Raw genomic sequence first — 21457 nt, 5'->3', positions numbered from 1 at the left:
TATTATTCAAAAAGCCACGGAGAAAGTAGAGACTATCAAGAAATGATTATTAACAGCCTATAGTACATCGAAGAGCTATGCTGACAACAGAAGGCATGACTTGGAGTTTATAATTAGAGACCATGTATTTTTTAAAGTCTCACCGATGAAGGGATTAATTCGTTTTGGAACTAAGGGAAAATTAGCTCCTTAATTTATAGGACCTTTTGAGATTTCGGAGTTAGAGAAGTGGCGTATCGTCTGGTGTTACCACCTTAGTTAGCTAGTATGCATAATGTTTTCCATGTATCGATGTTGCGAAAATATGAAAGAGATACCTCACATGTCATTGACTAGTAAGAACTCAAACTTCAAAAAGATATGACTTACATTAAGAAACTGATTTGCATCTTGAATCGGAAGGAGCGCATTCTACGAATAAAGACCGTACCATTGGTAAAGGCATTGTAGACACATGATGGAGCTAACGAAGCATCCTAAGAGCTAGAAGCAAAATTATGCGAGAAGTACCCTCAATTATTTTTTGTTTAAATAAGGTAAATTCTGAGGATGAAAATTTTCTATTATGAGGATAGAATGTAACTACCTTGATTTTTTAGCCCCACTTGAGACCATGATTAAAACTTAATAATATTTGAATTTTCTTTATTAATAAAAATCAAGCACATAGCCCAACTAGTAAAAGCACTCTCGGTAGAGGGATAGGTCAAGGGATCGATTCCCCACACCGATATCTGTAGGAAATTTCTGCAGAAACCCCTGAACCTAAGAGCAGTTGGGAGAGAGAAATAAGCCATGTGAAAGAAGTGCCTCCACCAGTTAAGTTTCATCTTTCTACTCTTTTTTTTTTTTTTTTTTTTAATTCCTATCTAAGATCTCTATATTTAACTAATGGACGTGGCAACCTAACCCTATGTTCATTTTTTTTTTTTAAATTTCTGGAGAAGTTTTTTAATAAGGAAACAGTTTCCGCGCTATTTTTGAGTATTGTGAAGATCGACTTTGTGAAATCCGGCCATATCAGTATAAGGATCCTAAAGCCATGTTATGTTAGAACCTCGAATTCTACAGTGATCTAACCGAGAAATCTCATAACGATTTGTGAAGTTGATCTATAAGAGATTTTGTCGAAAATACTTTTCATTATGTCAAATAACGTGAAATAATAGAGCACCAAGGATTCACTTGTAGCACATTACAATGCCTAATTCACATGATTTAATTAGATAACTTCACTGAAATTAAGGTCTCATCTTATCCAGCTGAATAATAAAGCGGTTAATTCATAATTCAGAAACTAAAATAAATTTGAACTTTAATTGATTCAATTCCCACATAAAGCACTAAAGCATTGATCGTAGGAAATTCAAAGCATCTATCGTGCCCATAGTCTACTATAGATTAATGAATTTAACAGATTAATCCTTTGCAAACTGGATAAATAATCAATCTTAACATTCCTAAGCATCTAAAGTGCCTGGAGTCAATAATGAATCCAAGTAAAGTAAAATTAAAACTTTATTCAAACTAATATTAATAAATTGTTCACCATTCAAACCAAATGACTTGAATTAAAGTATATTAGAACATTAAAAAGAATTATAAGCTTCACCTCTTAGTCTTGGCTAATAGATTTAACCAATCATAGGTTTAATTGAACTAAATTCAAATAAAAATATAAAAATTGAACTAGAACCGAAGGATTGGAGACAAATGACTCCTAAAAAGCTCCAGAACTACTTTCTCTCTCCCATCTACTCTAATTTGTATCTAGAAATGCTTGAAATATTCCTTTAAATGGAAAAAATCCACACCGACTTGGAATCGACTTCAATTTTTATAATTTCACGGACAACCTTTTCTCTCTCCCCTCTACTCTATTTTGTATCTAGATTAGCTTGAAATATCCCTTTATATAAGAAAAATTCACACCGATTTTGGGTCGACTTCAATTTTTGTACTTTCGCTCCACTTCGGTCGCACTGACTTTGAGTCGACTTCAATTTTTGAACGTTCGTTCTCCTTTGGTCGCACTGACAATAGCGTTCGATTGCAGCTAACATACCTTCAGTTGCACTGAACCCCTCTTCGGTTGCAAGCAAATTTCTCCAAAATAGGTCTGAAGTTTTTGTCTTCCTCAGGTCGGACCGAACCCACCTTCGATGGCACCAAACATCACCTCAGTCACTCCTAAGAGTTGCGCCGAATTAATTCTGTAAAATCATAGTTTCTTTCTAAACTGTTTTGTGCACCTTTAGTTGAACGGAACCTACCTTGGGTTGGAACGAACAATCTGTCATTTCTATTATTCATTTATGTGATTTTTCAGACTTTTCTCCATATTTAATGCTTGGTTTTCTTGGATCTTTAGTACTTGAATTTTTCAATATTGTCCTCCATAAATACAATTGTCTACTTAGTTATTCTTTAAGCATTAAATTATTCACTTTAATCATCTTTTTCATCTTAGCTTTTCAAATCACCATGTATAATAAAACACATGTAATGAGATTGATTAAATGCATTTATGCTTACAAAACCAATGCACAGTTGAGGATAAATATGTAATATTTCACAATCAACAATGATGTTGAGGAATTTTACTTTTTGAAAGCGCAGAACAACTTGGTTGAAACTGAATCGCAGAAAATCATCCGATTCAACATTAGATTGCATGTTGCAATTCAACGGTGGATTACGTGTTCAGATGTAGCCCATCTAGATGATGAATGAAGCAATCAAGATGACCACCTAAGTAGAAGCACAACTTGAGCATTCCAGGACGCAGAATTATCCTACTAATAGGGTGGCCACAACGGGTCCTTCATAGGGAGCAACACCGACCAAGGGAAAAGAAACTGTAGGATAACATCATCAACCTCCTATGCACGTGAACTGAGAGTCTGAAAGTGGGCAAATTAGATCCCAAATGGACGCAACCGCAGCTGTCGGTCCAAGAAGGATCCCGAACCCCTATGGTTCGCCAAGGTTCGGCCATTGCTATTCTTGTAGCCAAACATCCTATCAAACACTTATCCCTAGTGACAAGTGACTAACCTTGTCATTAATGATGGTAGTGCTGAAACCGAAAAGGAAGACTTGGATGTTGATGAATTGGACACGTCGAAGGATGATGGGGATGAAGTAAATTGGGTTCTGTAGGATCATGGTCAGTCCCTAATAGTGAGGCAACTATTACATGTACCAAAAAAGGAAGTACACCCACAATGTCACAATATTTTTTGAATAAGGTGTACGGTGAATCGAAAAGTCTACGATATGATCATTGATAGTGGAAGCAACAAGAACATCATCTCCAAAGTCATGGTGGAGAAATTATAGCTGAAAACGGAATGACATCCCTCCATGTATACGATTGGCTAGATAAAGAAAGTCAGCAAGATAAAGGTAATTAGACAATGCACTATGTCTCTTTTAATTAACAAGTACTATATGGACCATGTCATGTGCGACATTATTGACATGGAGGCATGTCACGTTGTACTTGGTCGGCCATAAAAAATAGATCACGATGCCACTCATATAAGACGAGATAATATGTATAATTTCTTCAAGAATGACAACACACACACACACACACTAGCCCATATGGGCCCAGAAGAGCAACCCAAAGCTTCTAAAGTGGAGAGGCAATCTATTCTAGCCATACAAAATTTGTGGAAGAATCCAAAGAAACGAGACAAATCTATGCATTAATTATAAAAAGGGAAGAGATCAATCCCACCATCATTCCCAAGAAACTAAAACCCTGCTACAAGAATTCAAGGCAATTTCGCCCGATGACCTTCCTAATAGGTTACCCCCTATATGTGAAATATTCAGCACCACATAATGAAAGAAGAATAACTATTTTATTAAAAAGTATTTCAATCATTTAATTATTTAAAATTGATGAAAGTCATTCATATTAAAAAGATTTAAATGATTAGAAATTTAAAATATTTCAACTTCAGAGAGCTTATGTTTTTGGATTTCCACCATCTAAACTAAGGCTCATGATATAAATGGCTTGGATCATTGGAAATGACCCGAGATCTAAAGGAAATGTGAAATCTGCTGTTTGTTTGGATGTATTGTAGCAAACCTAAAAAACTGAAACGTGGGGTTGGATAATCCCACTGCAGCGAATGTAACCTGCTCATTCATGGTCCATCAGATTTGCCACGCTGTCAGATTTTGGTGAAGATCAATCCGTCCATCAGGTGGATCTGGCCATTTAGATCCTCTGACCCAAAAGTTGAGCAACAGCTTTCGAAGGGATTGGACCAATGCAAAGGCTTGTTTTAGCCATTCCTCCATATTGTAAATGCGCCGCAGATGGGCAGACCGGCACAGTTTTTGGGCCAGACACTCTATACGGTTGATACCAAATGATTAATGGCCTGGATCACACAATGAGACTTTAAATGTTGTATAGAAAATTAGAAGTTAAGAAGTTTGAACTTTCACATTGCATGTAGGGTCGTTCGGATTGAAAACCAAATCACCATCACCGTAGAAACACGTGAATTAGAATCGCCATCTATGTTTGGCAATCTCTAGATGGAAGGCGGTGTAATTTAAAAAAATCGGTGTTTGTCAGATTGATTAAAAACACATGAATTTTTTAAGCATGCATGAATAGATTCTGAATTATTACAAATTAAAATCCACATTGATTAACAAGTGTGTCATCTTATTTTAGTTGCGGGGCTAAAAACTCAATCCAGTATGTGATTCAGGTGGACCACATGATTAGTAACAGTATTCGGAGCAACATTCCCTCTAAACCGTTTCTCTTCATGTGGCCCACCTGAATCAGGGATGGGCCTTAACTCATTTTTTTTTCCTTTTTTTTTAAAAAAAAATAATAATCCTGAGGCTTAAATTTTAGCTTGGAATCCAATGGTTGAAATGGATTTCATATAATTATTATGGTGGCCATTGAAGGATTAATGGGTAAACATTCTTCTCTCAACTATTTCCTCTTGTATGGTTAACCTAAATTACCAAGGGGACTGATTTTTGGGCCTTACAGCTAAAATGAGATGACGCACCTGACGATGGGAGTGAATTTCACGTAGATCTCGTGGCGGACCCACCAATTCTTGAAGTGACATCATCCTACAAAAGCTTACTGATGTCACCACATGAAATCCATGATAATGGTTTAAAGGTAGAGAGACCAAATTAACTTTCTTCTTTCTGTATTTTTGTTCATTTTCATTTCCATGCATAAGCTATTTATTGGATCCAAGAAATTCATCGGCAATTTGGGCCAGAAAAGATTAAAGTGGTCTCCACACAAGTGTACCAAAGTAGAACGCATGTGAAATCTGGGCCATTCATCAATGTACGGCCCATTATATATAAATATGATGTGGCCAAAAAGATGAAGTTTGTTCGTTCATCTGGCTGGTCACATGAGTACATTTTCACCTACTTGATAAGTGTACCCCACACTATGGGTGGCGTTGCATCAATGGGTCTGGATCAGCCCAAGCCCTGCCCGAATCAAGGATTTGGGCCTGAACCCACTGCATGGACAATTAGCCAAAGGCTCAACCCTGACCAACAAAAATTAACCAATCCTAAGCCCTAGCTAGTAAGAGGACTCATTGATTTCTAACTCATATTTTGGTCTGCTTGAACCTACTCATCCTGACCCAACTTTTTTTTTTTTCTTTTAGCATTGTCCTAGTCCAGCTACTGTGAATACAACAAGCTAATTTTTATTTCTAAATCATCTTTAAACGTCTGTTTTAACAAAATGTATTTTTAATTTGATTTCCCTAGTAAATAAAAGTTTTTATTGAGCTTTAAATGTTTAGGGCCTGTTTGGGTAGAGGATCCTAACAAATCGGTATCAAGCATAATTCTAACTTTGGTAGACCCCACGCCCTTCGCTTTAGATTTGGTGCCATATAGTCGCACTTAATTTTGGACCACATGAGTGGAATTCTTAAAGTTTTTGAGAAAAAAGAAAAAAACCTAAAATTTGGTTAAAGGCAATTATGCTAAGAAATGAGTGGTTTTAATCCTCATTATCTGGGTTATAGTAAAATGAGCCCTTAGTTAACAGAACTGAGGTGTTATTTATTTATTTATTTATTTTTATTTATTTTAATAAATAAATTAAAAGACACTTTAAAATAGAGTTTTGCTAACTATAGTTTCATTTGAAAGAGAGAGCTGTTGGTATCCGGATGAGTTTCACAGTTATTAGAAATAGAAATCTTAAAGAGGGCAAAATCATGTTCGTTGCTTGTACAAGCCCAAAGTAGTCTCTAAAACATGATATCATTTGGCAAAAAGATGGCTTTCTTGTATTCTTCTCCCTCCTATGCAAGAAAACATCTGTTCTTTCTTTTCTTTTCTTTTCTTTTCTTTTCTTTTTTTTTTCCTCTTTATTTTTTAGCTTTTTTCCTTTTGTTCTCCTTAATGACGACTACTCCTTAAAAAGGTCTGTCTTGTCAGAGTAGGTTAGGATAATCTTTTTAAATTATGATAATTTCTTTTGTAAAGATTCCTATACATCTTTACAAATCTTTCACTTCTTCCGTATATCATTCCCATTGTGAATGAAACAAATGTATTTAAATTTTCACAATACTCTCTCTCTCTCTCAAGAGAATTTTTCATCTCTTATTCGTGAAACAAGCCTTCATCAATCTTGCTTTTTTTTCTAGCCATGCATTTTCAAGTATGTCACGTCTGCCCGCGTGGGACTTATGTATGTGATCAAGGTCATTTATTAGGTGTGGCTTCCATTGGCATGGTTTGATAGTTAAAAACGAAAAAAAAAAAGCCAGGACAGTCATTATGTGGGCTAGCTACATTTACATCTAATCCCACCGTTCATTTCTACATGCACATCCGGCACACCTGAAAAGTGGACCCACCTGATCCTTCTGTCAGGGGATGCTCACTGGGATCCACACCTAATTAATGGTCTAGATCTAGAGGATATGTGTGAGATTGGCATAAAATAGTAGCTTCCATCTCTATACGTGAGGTTACATTCCTGTAATCCTAGACCCGAGTATAGCCCAGTATCCTCGGGTCCGAAGCTTGTACACTCTATCGGTGATTGGGCCACCATTCAACGGTCTGGATCACTGAATATGAGCTCCATTGGTGCAAATCCCGGGTATCTTCTGATACATCCTCTAGATAGAAGTACAAATAAAAGAGGAATTATGTGTCCTCGCCAACACAGAATGAAAAAGTATCCTCGGGTTTTTGCTCTTGAACTGCTTCTAAAAGTGGACCCATGGTTCTGTCATCCAGACCTTTGATAGGGTGGACCGTTCACAGATGGACAATTGCTACAAAAGTCTGTCCGATAAACAAATCCTAACCCTTCATTTGGTGGCCTGAAAAATCACTAACCCCCTAGTTGAAGTCAAATGGGCCACATTTGGTATCTCCAAGAGGTTAATTTGGGAACTTTCTTGTCTGCAAGAGCCAAGCGATTCAAGTTGAGCATAAACTAGCAGTCCAGGTAATCTGATGGTGGCGGGGCCCATGTTATGAGCGGCTTGGATCTTACCCAACCACCTGCCTAGGGCTTATCTAAGGGTCATTTAGTAGCATGTATTAGAGTATATTCAGAATCAAAAGTTTTCTTCTAGCATGGATTAAAAGGTATTTCAAATACCCCTTTTCTTTTTCTTTTTCCTCTTTTTTTATTTTTTTTATTTTTTTTTATTTTGGATTTGAAATCATCTCACATTTTACTCATTTTTAGACTTAGGAGGGTTAAAAGTTTAACAAAGGTATCGGTAGGTTATTGATGCAACACATCCTGATCAAGGGATCAGCTTCTGGCCCGATATCGTCCAATTGGAGTGGGTTTTGTTTTTTTTTTTTTGTCCAGCTTCTTAGATGGGCCTACCAGAACAACGGTCTAGATCTCCTTACACGTGTGCTTCTTATATGATTTTCCACAAGTGGCAAAATGAGAAGCTTGCCCGCACAAGGAACCCCGGCCACCAACCGGCATTCACTGGCTAGAGCGGATTCCCTGCTGAGTTACTGGCCACGCTATAGCGTACTGAGTAAGCTCTGTGGGGCCCACATATAGTGTATTTGTCTTATCCACACCGTCCATCCGTTTTAAAGCATCATTTTAAGGTACCAACCTAGAATTGAAGCATATCTAACGTTCAAGTTAACCACACCACTGAAAACAGCAGGGATAACGATGTCCACCATCGATGAAACCTTCCTAGGGCTCACAGTGATGTTTGCTTGTCATCCAAGCTGTTCACGAGATTACACAGATATGGAAGAAGGTATATATATATATATATAACTTGGGCCCCAAGAAGTTTTCAACAGTAGTTGTTGAATTCCCATTATTTCCTATAGTGTGGTCCACATTAGCTTTTGATATTTCAATTTTAGTCTCGTGTACTAAAATAATCTGGAAACACGGATGGACGGCGTGGATAAGCTACAAACATGACAGTGGGCCGCATAGAGTTTACTCAGTACGCAATCCGCTAGCAATTTGAACACCCGCAAGTTGATCGAACAAACTGGGGTGGGCTAGAAAGTCTCACCCGTCTATTTCAACGCACAGGAACAACTGGCGTCTAGGACATTTTGACCTGGAATTGCAGGCTGCCGTTCACATGGAGCACGCGGACGCGGATTAGATACTAATAACAGGTTGAGTAGCAAGTCGGCTACTGAAGCGACGTCAGTAAGTTCTGTGGGCCTATTATAATGTATGTGTTGTATTCACACCGTCCATCTATTTTGAGATATCATTTTAGGACATGATCCAAAGAATGAGACAGATAAAAAGTTGTAGTGGACCCCACCACAGAAAATAGGGGAGAGTGATTGCCACAGTTGAAACTATCCTAAGGCCCACCATAATGTTTATTTGAAATCCAACCTGTTCAAAAGTTCAAAAAGATATGAAATACTGGAAAACACAAATATCAGCTTGATCTAAAACTTTTGTGGCCTTTACAAGTTTTTAATGGTGGATGTCACTGTCCCCACTTTTTTCTGTGCGGGGTTCACTGGAGCTTTGGATTTAATTCATTCTTTGGATATTGCCCTAAAATGATCCCTCCAAAAGGATGGAAGGTGTGGATACGAAACATACGTCATGGTGGGCCCACGGAACTTGGTGACGCCACTTCAATAGCAAGTATCGCTACTCAACCTGTCAGTAGCTAATCCGCGCCCGGAGCACTAGGAAACGGATTGGTTACTCCCCCTGACACCAGCCAAGGACTGGTGGTCGGTGCTCTGTGGGGCCCACCATGATGTATGTGTTTCATCCATGCCGTCCATCTATTTTTACAGATCATTTTAAGATATGAGACTAAAAATGAGATATATCCCAATCTCAATTGGACCACATTACAAGAAACAGTGTTTAATGAGTGTCGACCATTAAAAACATTTTGGGGGCCATAAAAGTTTTGGATCAAGCTGATTTTTATTTTTTTTTCCTTCATCTGGGCCTGTATGACCTAATCAACAGATTAGATGTCAAATAAACAGTACAGTGGGCCTTAGGAGGATATTAATGGTGGATATCCGATCACTATTATTTTCATGTGGTGTGGTCCACCTGAGGTTTATATATCTCTAATTTTTGGGATCAAACGCTAAAATGATCTTTAAAAATGGATGAACAGAATGGAAGAAACACATACATCATGGTGGGGCCCACAGAGCACCGACCACCAGCCCCGGGGCTGGTGTCAGGGGGAGTAGCCAATCCGTTTCCGGAGCACTAGGCTTACACATGCGTAGTTCAGCACACGTACATATCCCATTCCTGGTCTTGGATGGGCTTGTTTGGCCGGGCCCAGACCAAATCCTGCTATTGCTACCCCTAGCCTTGGGTCTTAACTGTTGGCCTGGTCCCGACCAAACCTGGCCATTGCCACCCCCAGTCAACATGCCTTGGTCTAAAAGCGTGTAAGGTAACGAAGCTATGTGAGTCCATCATGTTGGTGGTGTGACATCCACTCCCTTCATCAGGTGTGTTCCTAAATGTTAGGCCCTGGTCCAAAATATCAGCTGATATACGACTTGAGTGACCGATACTGCCAGGAACAACGGCGATGGAATGCCAACCATAGGTTTGTATGTGTGGCCAACATGGAGTGTTTCATCAAACCCATTCATAAGGATGTGGGATCATTAGGATGAGAAGAATATACAGAAATCAACTTAATTCAAAACTCAAGTGGACCATTTGTAGGCGTGGCCCATTTGCAATCCAATTTTAATAACACTTAATGCTTTCATCGGGTGGGTCACACATGCACCAATGACGTGTAGGGATGGCAAACATTCTAAAACTGCCCATATTTTTCATATAAACGCTCAGCCCACTGGACAATTAATTGACAGGTCTAGATCTTTGTACAGGCCATCTGCATGGTGTGGCCAACCTGATGCACCACACATATCCTACACAAATTTTGTAGCTGGTGTTCATTCGAGAGTAGCATCATCTAAAAGAGGTCATGGACCACTTACTGGTTTCAATGGTTGATTATGTGCTTGAACAAATCAGAGGCCAGTGGGCCACCTTGGTAATCACTAGCCATCTTGGGGTAAAAATGAAATTGACGACTTCCTGGTGTAAAAATTAAAAAACTGAGGATGGAGGAAACGGACTAGCAGGCCCAAGGAAATCATTAACCTTAAGAGACTGCAGAGCCTCCGGGATTGGCCTGTCGGATAGACGATGAAGGGGACCCAGCCCGGTCCAGTTGGTCTTCCACAGGTTTTGATCTCTTGTGCCCACTGAACATTGCGTTATTAGTCAAAACCGGCAGAAACTTTCTGATTTTCTTCCATAATTGAGAGACATTGGTGGACATCCTTCTCTCCTCTGTCATCTCCTGCTCGGAATGGTGTTTAACATGCATAAGCTTCACCTAAAGACCAGCGATTACACCAAATTTAACTGCCCACGCCATTTTCATCCGGAGGGCGGCCATAACTTCTTTTAAGTTTTTGACGCGCAAGCCTCCTTCCTCAATTGGAGAAGTGATTCTCCGTCAAGCAACCTAGTGGAGTTTCCTTTTTTCCCTCAGCCCTTCCCCGAAAAAATTGAGCAAATCTCCATTCTAAACCATCAAGGACCTGGCTGGGGACATGCACAACTGCCAAAACATGAAGAGGGATATTCCCAAGGACGTGCTTGATCAATGTCACCCTGCGCTTGTGAAATGCATCTAGCGTTCCAACCGCTGATTCTTTTATCAACTTTATCTATGAGGAAAAGTCAGACTGCTTCACTCTACCCTTAGTTAATGGCACACCCAGGTAATGGACCTCTGCATTGGATTTGGCAAGACCCAGGAGGCGTTCAATGGATCTGATCCTTCTTACGGACAACTTGTCTAAACATATGAAGCAGCTCTTGTTTTAATTGATTTTTTGACCTGACACCTCTTGGAATGAATGGATGAATTTCTTAATTGTAAGAAGCGAGTTCCGGCTACCGTTTAGGAATAGAAGCGTGTCGTCCGCAAACAGAAGATGAGTTATCAACGGGCACTGGAGTTGTAGCTTGAAGGGTTGACACCAGCCCCTAAGGGCATGTTTGGCTAGGTGGATTGGAAGGGATTGAATGGTATTAGGGTGGATAGCATGGATTTCGAGGTAATGATGGTTGCGTCAGTGGATTGGTGCAAGATCCATGGGATTGCTATATCAAGTTTGTTTGGCACGCCCGGCCAATCCCAGGATTAAACCTTCCCATCCCTTCCAATCCCTCGAACCAAACACGTCCCAGGCAAATTTGAACAAATTAGGGTGGATTGGATGGGATTTAAAGGTAATGATGGTGTTGTCAGTGGATTGGTGCAAGATCCATGTGATTGCTATATTCCGGGATCAGATCACCCAGTCTGTTTGGCATGCCCAGCCAATCCCAAGATTTAACTTCCAATCCCTTCCAATACCATCCAATCCCTTCCAGTCCGCCCAGCCAAACAGACCCTAAGACCCTAAGCATGTTTCAATACACTAATCCCTAATCACAAACTCTTAAAATGGATTAACACTGAAACAGGAAACAAAACCTACAATTCCATAAAATTGCGCAAGTCAGTCTATGAAAGCTTCGATCATATCAAGTGCCTTCAATGTCCCATCATTGGGATCGAAGCCACCTTCGATCATATCGATTTGGACCCAAAAAACTGTCTAGAATGCAATGGCAAAAAATATGGGATATTTTCAATGAGATCGAGTGAGCTATCAATGGGATCGACAGCTGCTTAATGGGATTGAGTGGTCTGTTGATGGTCATCAACATCAATAAACCCTATTATATACAAATTTAAGACATTTATAATAGTTTATAAAAGTTTGAGACTCTTAAACTTATCTAAAATAGGAAACTTCTCTTAAACAGGGAACTTTCTCCCAGACAGTGGACTTACTAAAAATTAGTAAATACGTCTAAACTTACTCAATTGACTCAAACAAGTACTTCCTATATGAAGGTGTAGCAAATACAATTTAAGCCTCAATCACTTTCCTACAATTAGTTTGGCCCTAGCATCGCCCGCCTCAATGCGGTACTGTTCTCCTAAGCCAAGGTGAACCATTAGATACCAAACGAAGGTGAGAAGCTCACCGCCTTTACTCAGCCGTTGGGCATGGGCTATCCCGCTGCATTTACAAGCAGCATAGGATAGCATCTCAACCCACACTTCGCTGATCAGGGCCCATCTCTGGCCAACCTTCAGTTCATCCTTCAGCTTCTTGGCGAGAATGCATGCGTCGAACAATACCGATTTGCTCCGATCTCCCTTTACCTCGATGGGCTTTGCTTCGGTATTCACCGATAGAAGATCGGTGCACGCGTTCTGGCGGTCTTTATGCTTTTCTTTCTCCACATCTTGCAGAGAGCAGAACAAGGCAGACAGAGACTTCAGTTCCCACCTTTCAAACGGCCTCCGAAGGAAGAAGTTCTTCGCCTCAGCGCAGGTATCTCGAAACCTAATCTGCCCGATTACAGCCGATGATGACATCATAGAAGGTTGCATGATGAGGAGATACATCATGTAATCGGATATAAGCTTGCTGAGTTCGCGCCTGGACTCAATGATGGGGGCTGGCTCATTTCCTTGGGATCCTTTGTTTGTACTGCCGCCCTCTTTGGAGGGATTCTTCTTCTTGCCATCCTCCTCCTTGGAGTAATAACAAAGGGTGGTGGCGATATGCCACCTGAGCAAGCTCTCATCGAACTCGACCTCGACGCTCTCGTCAAATTGGCTAAGGTAGCCCTTCTGCTCAAGGGCCCAGTTGCCTCGACTTGAACATAAGCCCCGGGCTGCCTTGGGCTCTTTCATGATCTCAGTCTTCTTCTTCAGCTCATCGAAGATGAACCCCTTCAGCTTGTCTGAAACTTTCACACGGTAAGTGTATTGCATCTCCCTCCAGAAGTCGCTCGCCATCTTACATCTCAAGAACTTCTGTATGTACAATGCCTCAGAGAACTTGCCATAAATGGTTGGCCGATAAGCGATCCGCCCAAAGTACTTTTCATGATGGGGGATGCAAATATCTATGAGATTGAACTGCTTAATAGATACAGACCATCGATCTTGAGGCAAGATGTTAGTAATGATGTTAGTGATGATGTTAGAGACGATGGGTTTGAGCATGGGACTAGAGACGATGGGTTTGAGCATGAGACTATGGACCTTAACCACAGACCAATCAGAGAGTATGACCATGATGAAAGCCACAAAATCCAAGGTAATAGCACCAACCAACAATGTGTAGGTGATCACAACGTCGAGTGGGAGGAACTCCCGCTTCTTGGCAAAGAAGAATAGCAAGAAGGTAGCCATGATCGAGCAAGAGCAGATAAACCGCAGGATGTAACTATAGATATTGTGCACCACAGCAGCTTTGGTGAAGAGCACATCATATACAAATTGGAGCTCGTACTCAATGACTCGGAATGCCTCTTCCGGGGACCTACACAGGAAGTCATTGCGGCTCTCTGCACGTTCACGGAAGCTGAACATGAGCTCGACAATGAGGCCTTTGAAGGTCTTGAAGTAGTGGTATGCCTTGCTTACTTTAGTCACTTCGTCCAATTCCTGGCGCTGCGGCTCGACTTCATGGGCTTCTGGCTCTGGGCTAATTACGATCTGAGCTGGGACACCTGCCTCTATCTTTGACTGGTATTCCTCCATGAGCTTAGCGTAGTTCGGGCCAGGGTCCGGCTTTTCAAGCATCGAGTCCCTGAAGCCATCCATGCTTGCAAGATAGAGTGCGTATGTCCGCTCGCTGTATTTGATAATCCCGACCACAAACATCAACAGAGTCGGGACTAAGAGACTGTTGTCTGGAAGTGAAAGCGCGAAGACATAAGCGGCTGCACCGCCCTCGAAAATCATCCCAAGCAAATGCCTAAGCCATAGCTCGTTATCTTCCATTGCGAAGGCCGTGATCGTATCCGGCCCGCCGAGGTGTAAAAGAAGGAATGGAGCCCAGAAGGCAAGAATTTTTCTGTTGGTGGATTTTTCAATATCATGCTTTTGCCCACCAGAAGAGGCCATGATCTTGACTCCAGGCGGGCAGTTGATGCTAGGGCAATCCAAGTCGTCCCCCTGGCTATTGGCAAGAAGGCCCAGTGCGAAATCAGCCACCCAATCGGCGAGAAGGTAGAGGGACCATGTGATTAAGGTCAGCAGCTTGGATGACTTCCGTTTGCGCAGGGGCGTGAAGAAGATGAGAAGGATTTGCAGCAACAGGCTACATAGAATAAAGACTCGAATATCCCAGTAATTCCACAAGTTTCTTACTGGCTTCAACAACTTTTCTATTCCTCCTTCCATCCTGATTAAAAAATATATATATATATCAAACATTTTAGATGGTAGGATCGGTTGTCGAAGATAAAAAGATCCAACAGCCGCAAAAACCCGTATCACTGCGATTTCTTATTTTCTTTTGCTAGCACCATTGAAAGGAATTATAAGGACGGTATTGGGTGTAGAAAATGTATTCTTCATCCAATTTAGACCTATTAAAAATTTTGGTTGAGTTCCGTTTAAAATGAGGTCTAGTCAGGTTTGGGCCAGCAACCATCTTGGACCAGTTAGCTACACACATGTAAAGGAGTATGTCTGGCCATGTAAATGATCTTATCTGACCACCCTTATTGTACGCTCGGTTTGTTTTTTGTCGCGTGTAGTGTATACGGGCATACATGGCTCCATCCAAACTGATCGATGTCATTCCGACATGCCAAAATAAATAAATATGTACAATATGAACATATATGTCCATATTCTAAGAAAACCGATTGCTTGTTCAACCATTTGTAGATTTTAATAACAATCACACAATAAGATAATTGAAGGTTGAGGTCCTTAGTGCGGAGCGTAGATTTCGATTACTACTAAAAACTGTAGCTACCAATTATCGCTACATAAATTGATAGATTTGGTTTAATTTGATTGGTGTGAAACGACTAACAACTTACTTTCTCACTTTATAATACATATAAAAATATAACTGATTAATAATTTCTACTTTATTTTAATTTATAATTATTAACGATAGTGTTGAGTGAAGTGGAGTTTCAGGTTTTCAAACTATGTCTTGAAGGATGCTGGAACGGCATCTGTGCTCAAGACGAGACCTGGACAAACCAGACCTAATTTTTATGAGCCCGGCTGTGGTTGTACATTTGAACCCTGCCAGAAACCAACTCATTGACAACCCTTCTGTTTTTACTGTTCAATTTCTTATATTATAAGAATTTTTCATATAACCCTCTACATTTTGGGCTGTGGACCAAAAACAGCATACTTTTAAATCATTTCCATAAAACTACCTACTTTTCACAGTTAATAAAGTAACTGTTTACACTACTCTCAATGAAAACGACCTCCATGCACTAGCTCGACATTTGCTCGTGACCCGTGATGTAGCTGGGCCCACTGTGCTTTTACTTTTTCTTTTTTGGGAAGGGAATAAAGAAGAGGAAAATGCCTATTGTTGCAGCCTTATTGGGTCCGCTGTGTTGTTTATATGCCATCCATACCCCTCATAAAGTCACTCCCATTGGGATGAAATGAAAATGGCCCGATCCAAAACTTCTGTGGGCCCATGACTGTGCCACACATGTTTCAAAAGTTAGTTTTTTATACCAATTATTTCTTGCCATATGCCCACTTGAGTTCTGTATCTACCTGGTTTTTCGGCCCCACATCCCCTCACCTGCAGCTTACTTGAGTTTTGTAGCTACCCACTAAAATTATTTGGCTAAAATGGTCGACGGGGTGGATTTCTAAAAAAAACATCACAATAGGCCCCAAGGGTTTGATTGGTGGCCGTTCAATCTCCACTGTTTTCTACTGTGCGGCTTACTTGAGTTTTGAATCTAACTCATTTTTTGGCCCACATACTATCATGAAATGGAAAACAAGCATACTAGGTGGATTTCTCCCTACTACTATCTGGCCCACTTGAGTTTTGGATCTGCCTCATGTTTTAGCTCACCCACTAAAATTATCTGAATAAAATGGCAAATGGTGTAGATTTTTTAAAAACATCAAGGTGAGCCCCATGAATTTTTTAGCAGTCCCTGAATGGAAACTACAGTGAGAGAGGTAGAGAGTGTTTCAACGGTGGGCATTCAATACTCATTATTTCCTATCAAGTGAACCCACCCCTTAAAATGATCCAATGAAACTGTTGGACTGGGTGGATTTGTTAGAAAAATCACAGTGGTCTTCAAGTGTTTCAACGATGGCCATTGGATCTCCACTATTTTCAATCCTACGGCCCACTTGAGTTTTAGATCTTCCTAATTTTTTAGCTAATGCCTTACAATTATCCGAACTATTGGATGTGGTGATTTCTCAAAAAAAAAAAATACCTCAAGGGTGAATCCCATGTGCCATGAGGTCCACTTGATTATTTTATCTGCTTCATGATCCATCGAAGTTGGTGGACGGAGTGGATTTCTCACAAACATCCCTGTGGGCCCATGATTGTTTCAATGGTAAGTGTTTAATGCCCACTATTGCGTACTGCTTCCTGATGAATGGCCTAGATCTTTCACAGGTGCCATTTACTCATATCATCCTTGACATGTGCTCTGTCAGCTCTGTCAGCTCATATGATGTGACTCTCATTGAAAAATTACCCTAGTGGCCCACCATGTTGTCGGTTTGAATTGACATTCGCCAAAAGCCGGAAGCTAGGTGGGGTCTACGGTACAATTGGCTTTAAATCCACCCCCATCCGTCTCTTTTTCTCATCTGAGGCGAATCCAAAACCCAAAAAGGCCACACGAGATGGAAATGTAAGGAAAGAAATGCCCCTACGAAGACCTTTTTGGTCCGGCTTAATGTTCATAGGCCATCCAAACCGTTTCTAAGGTCATTCCCACTGTCATGAGCTGAAAAAATAAAAGCCTTAGTGTGGTATAAAACTTCTGTGGCCATATGAATGGTTAAACGGTCTTTGTTCAATCTCCACGGTTCCCTCTCGTGTGGCTCATTTGAGTTTTGGATGCACCTCTTTTTTGGCCTCTTATACTAAAAGAAGCTTAAAAGATGGATACATGAAGTGAATTTCTTAGAAACATCATGGAAGGCCTACCTAACTTCTCAGTGCATGCACCTCCTTGATAAGACATTGGCAGGAAATCGGCGTCCGGCCATTTCCATCTCGTTATGGTTGTCGATGGGCTGAGCTCGGGCCTAAAAATCAGATTTTCAATATGGCCGGCCTAACAGCCCATCCCAAAACGGTTCAAAATCTGGGCCAAGACCAACACCAGGCCTAACCTATGGCAACCCTTTCCAGATGGGAGTGGATTAACTGTTGCCCTGGTAACACTTTAGGGCGTGTTTGGCCAGGCGCTGGATGTGGGCTATCTTGGGATTAGGAGGGTTATCCTGCTAGATCTCATCCCATCCCCCGTTTGGGATGGCGGGATGTACCTCGCCTCGTAAACACTGCCCTTTAGCTAACATGGATTCTGCCAATCCCAGGATGTGATTTTTCATCTCTATGTGGGGCCCACCAAGATATCAATGAGATATCCACTCCGTCCATCATTTTCACGGGCCTACATTTAGCAATAAATCTGTTTTAGGGCAAATATAAAACAATGAGTGGGGCACACCACAAGAAGCAGTGTAGATGCAAACCCATCCATTTGGGATGGTCCAAACAGGCTGCTGTATATCCCATGGGCTATCCCAAACCCATGGGATCAAGGGACAAACACTGACACCAACATCATTACCTTTAAATTCATTCCATCCCACCTAATCCCATGGGATTGTCCCGGTACTTGTAATTTTTTTAGTTATAAACATATTACCCATTAAAAGAGTCTCATGTGTAAGTGATTTACATGTTATTTTGTTTGGTTTTTAAGTGGTAATTTGTTTACAAGCAGAATGATGGTGTGTTTGGCTAGCTTATAAAGTATTTGCAATGGATAAAGCAGGTTTTCATACTACACAACTTACACAGTGACCCTCTTGAAATCCACAAATTACAAAAGGACTTGATTTTTTTTTTACGACCTTAAGAGGGCATTAAAGCATGCATGCATCAAATGGATTGAATGTGTTCCACACATCAGCGTGGGCCCTATATGCAATTTAGAAGTTTTTTTTACGGTGGACATCTTATCCTTCCCTCGTGTGGTCCATTTGATAATGGATGGGCTATTTTTTAAGGGCAACAAGAGAGCATCGACAAAAGTATATGACAGATAGATTAGATGTACTGTACGCATTATGGTGGGCCCCATATATCACGAGTGCATATTAACTAACCTGTATAATATCTTTTTATTCGTAAATACTTGTAATTTAAAACATGCCTTTTGTCCGGTTTCATAAAGATGCTCTGTTTACAGCCTTTACAGGCAAACACATGCATCAGTCATCCAAAGGACTCTGAGTAGGTGTTACCCTTACCTTGTGGGGCCCACCTTTATAAATGTTCTGTACATCGACGCTGCCTAGGCTGCCCATCAATTTTTTAACTCTTCAAGACTTTATAGTAAAATTTAAGAAGATCCAAATATCTGATGGACCAAACCATGGTAAAGGTGGTGAACTACTGGTAAAAGTATTTTTTTTTTAGGTTACAAAAGTTTTGGATGATCCAACCCGGACTGCACTAACATCGTGCGGTCGGAAGCTAGGTGGGGCCCACCGTGATGTTTGTGAGAAATCTACCAATTTCATCCGTTTTTCCAGCTCATATCAGGACATGCCCTAAAATGAGGCAGATCCAAAACAGTTGGATTGAACGCCCGAAGCTGAAACCTTCCTGGGCCACAGTTGTTTCTGATCATGCTAATATTTTTGAGTTTTCACTTCATCCCAGAGGGAATGATCTTATGAACGGTTTGGATGGCATATAAACATCACGGCAGACGCTAGGAAGGTTTCAACGGTAGGCATTTCCCTTCTCACTTTTTCCTGTCGTGTCGCTCACTTGAGTGTTGGATCTGCCTCATTTTCGGGCTCATACCCTCACATGCACTGGTCAAACATCTGGACGGGGTGGATCTCTCACAAACATCACAGTGGGTCCCACATAGCTTCCAACCGCAGGAAGGTAGTGAGCAATCCCCGTCCAGAATTTTGGCCTAGCTAATCCACACAGTCCAGCAAACCAAAGGGATGGGTTGGATGTGACTCAAACGCGAATTTATGTTGTGAAAGCAGTAGAAAAAGAAGCTGAGATGGTTCACTTACTAATTTCAATGGCTTGCAGGATATGATGGCCACTCTCCAAGTGTTTTGCACCGTTCAAAGATAGGCTTTGATTTCACCACACAAACGAACCAAACCTGAAATTTCTTCCTTGTTAGAGTGAATGGCTTGGCGGAGATACTAATGCGTGATGCTCCACGACGGATCTGGGGTCGCCCGATCTGTTGCCGCTGAGAACAGTCGCCGGATCTTAGGACGATGATCGGTGCCGGAGCCAGCGACGAGAAACGAGAGATCAGGAAGTGGGGACCGTTAGATCAGACATCACGCATGATGGCTTTCAGCACCGAGATCGCCGGCTGTGATGAGTTTCAGGTCATCGGGGGCAATGGAGGAAATTAAAAAACAACAAACCTCTCCCTCGCTCGCTCGATGACCAAAAGAGAAACAAGTAAACGGGAGAAGGAAAGACTCAAAGAGACTTATCCGTCTGGGAGCCGAGCGGATTAAGTGCGGCCCAGCCTCACTGAAGATGGTGCAGACCTTACTGTGGGGCCCACCTTGATGTATATATTCTATATCCATACCGTTCATCCGTTTTTCCAGATTATTTAAACGCATTAATCCAAAAATGAAGTAGTTTCAAATCTTAAATGGACTATACTACAGGAAAAAGTGGCGATTGATCTTCCCACCATTAAAAACTTCTTACGGCTTACTGTAATGTTTATTAGCCATCCTACATGTTGATAATGTCTCATAAATCTGTATGAATGGAAAAAATACAAATATCATCTTGATGAGAAACTTCTGTGGCCCATTAGAGGTTGTTAATGGTCAATCGCTACTGTTTCTTATGGTATGGTCCACCTGAGATTTGGATCTGCTAATTTTCGGTTTCATTTGGTAAAATGATCTCAAAAAATGGATGGACGGTGTGGATATAGAATATGTGCATCAAGTTGGGTCCCAGAGTAATGGCCGTTCTGTCTTGGTTGAGGCGGGCGGACTAATTCGGTTTCCTCTCAAGTTCCTTTCGTGGTCTTCCCACGTGCTGGTGGAAAAGAGGAGCTGATTCGGTACTACCCCGCCAGTTTGGAGCTTGGTACAGGCGGAGGCTACCAGGGCGACTGAGGGGCCACCGTGATATATATATTTTATCCACACCGTCCATCCATTTTTCTATATCATTTTAGATAATGACACCAAAATAAAGAATATCCTACTCTCAAATGGACCACACATTGGGTATTAAATTTCCACCGTTGAAAAATTCTATGGGACCACAGAAGTTTTGGATCAAGATGATTTTTTATTTTTTATTTTTTTTCACTTCATCCAGGTGTGTATGACCATTGACCCCAAAAATAGAGAATATCCAAGGCTCAAATGGACCACACAATGGGTATTAAATTTCCACGGCTGAAAAATTCTCGGGACAACAGAAGTTTTTAATCAAGGTGATATTTGTTTTTTCACTTCATCCATCCAGGTGTATATGACCATACCAACAGGTTGGATGAAAATAAATAACACGGTGGACCCTAAGAAGGTTTCAATGGTGGGTGTCCTTGGCAGTGCTGTTTTTTATGGTGTGGATCGTTGAATCTACTTATTTTTGATCCACTATACTAAAATTATAAGAAAAATTTTAGGAAAAGGTGGCCACCGACGAGCCCCGACAAAAAGCTGAAAGGACCGCTCACGTGGTAAAGCCAATTAATCACCGAGCATTGTGACTG

General features: G+C 41.0%; 1 protein-coding gene across 1 annotated transcript; it reads right to left on the bottom strand.

The window, feature by feature from the left end:
• Window positions 1–12378: 12378 nt before the first annotated feature.
• Window positions 12379–20161, bottom strand: LOC131221862 (uncharacterized). Its single transcript, XM_058217161.1, has 3 exons — window positions 19808–20161; window positions 19758–19775; window positions 12379–14853 (listed from the first exon to the last, which is right to left on the bottom strand). Exon 3 carries the CDS (start codon window positions 14850–14852, stop codon window positions 12528–12530), a length of 2325 nt encoding a protein of 774 aa, XP_058073144.1. The 5' UTR covers window position 14853; window positions 19758–19775; window positions 19808–20161; the 3' UTR covers window positions 12379–12527.
• Between the last annotated feature and the right edge of the window lie 1296 nt (window positions 20162–21457).

Source organism: Magnolia sinica, chromosome 12, assembly GCF_029962835.1.
Source record: "Magnolia sinica isolate HGM2019 chromosome 12, MsV1, whole genome shotgun sequence".
Lineage (NCBI taxonomy): Eukaryota > Viridiplantae > Streptophyta > Magnoliopsida > Magnoliales > Magnoliaceae > Magnolia > Magnolia sinica.
This window is presented reverse-complemented; position numbering and strand designations above follow the sequence as displayed.

Coding starts and splice junctions, on each gene's coding strand:
- LOC131221862 (XM_058217161.1), bottom strand. CDS start 14,852: ATGGAAGGAGGAATAGAAAAGTTGTTGAAGCCAGTAAGAAACTTGTGG.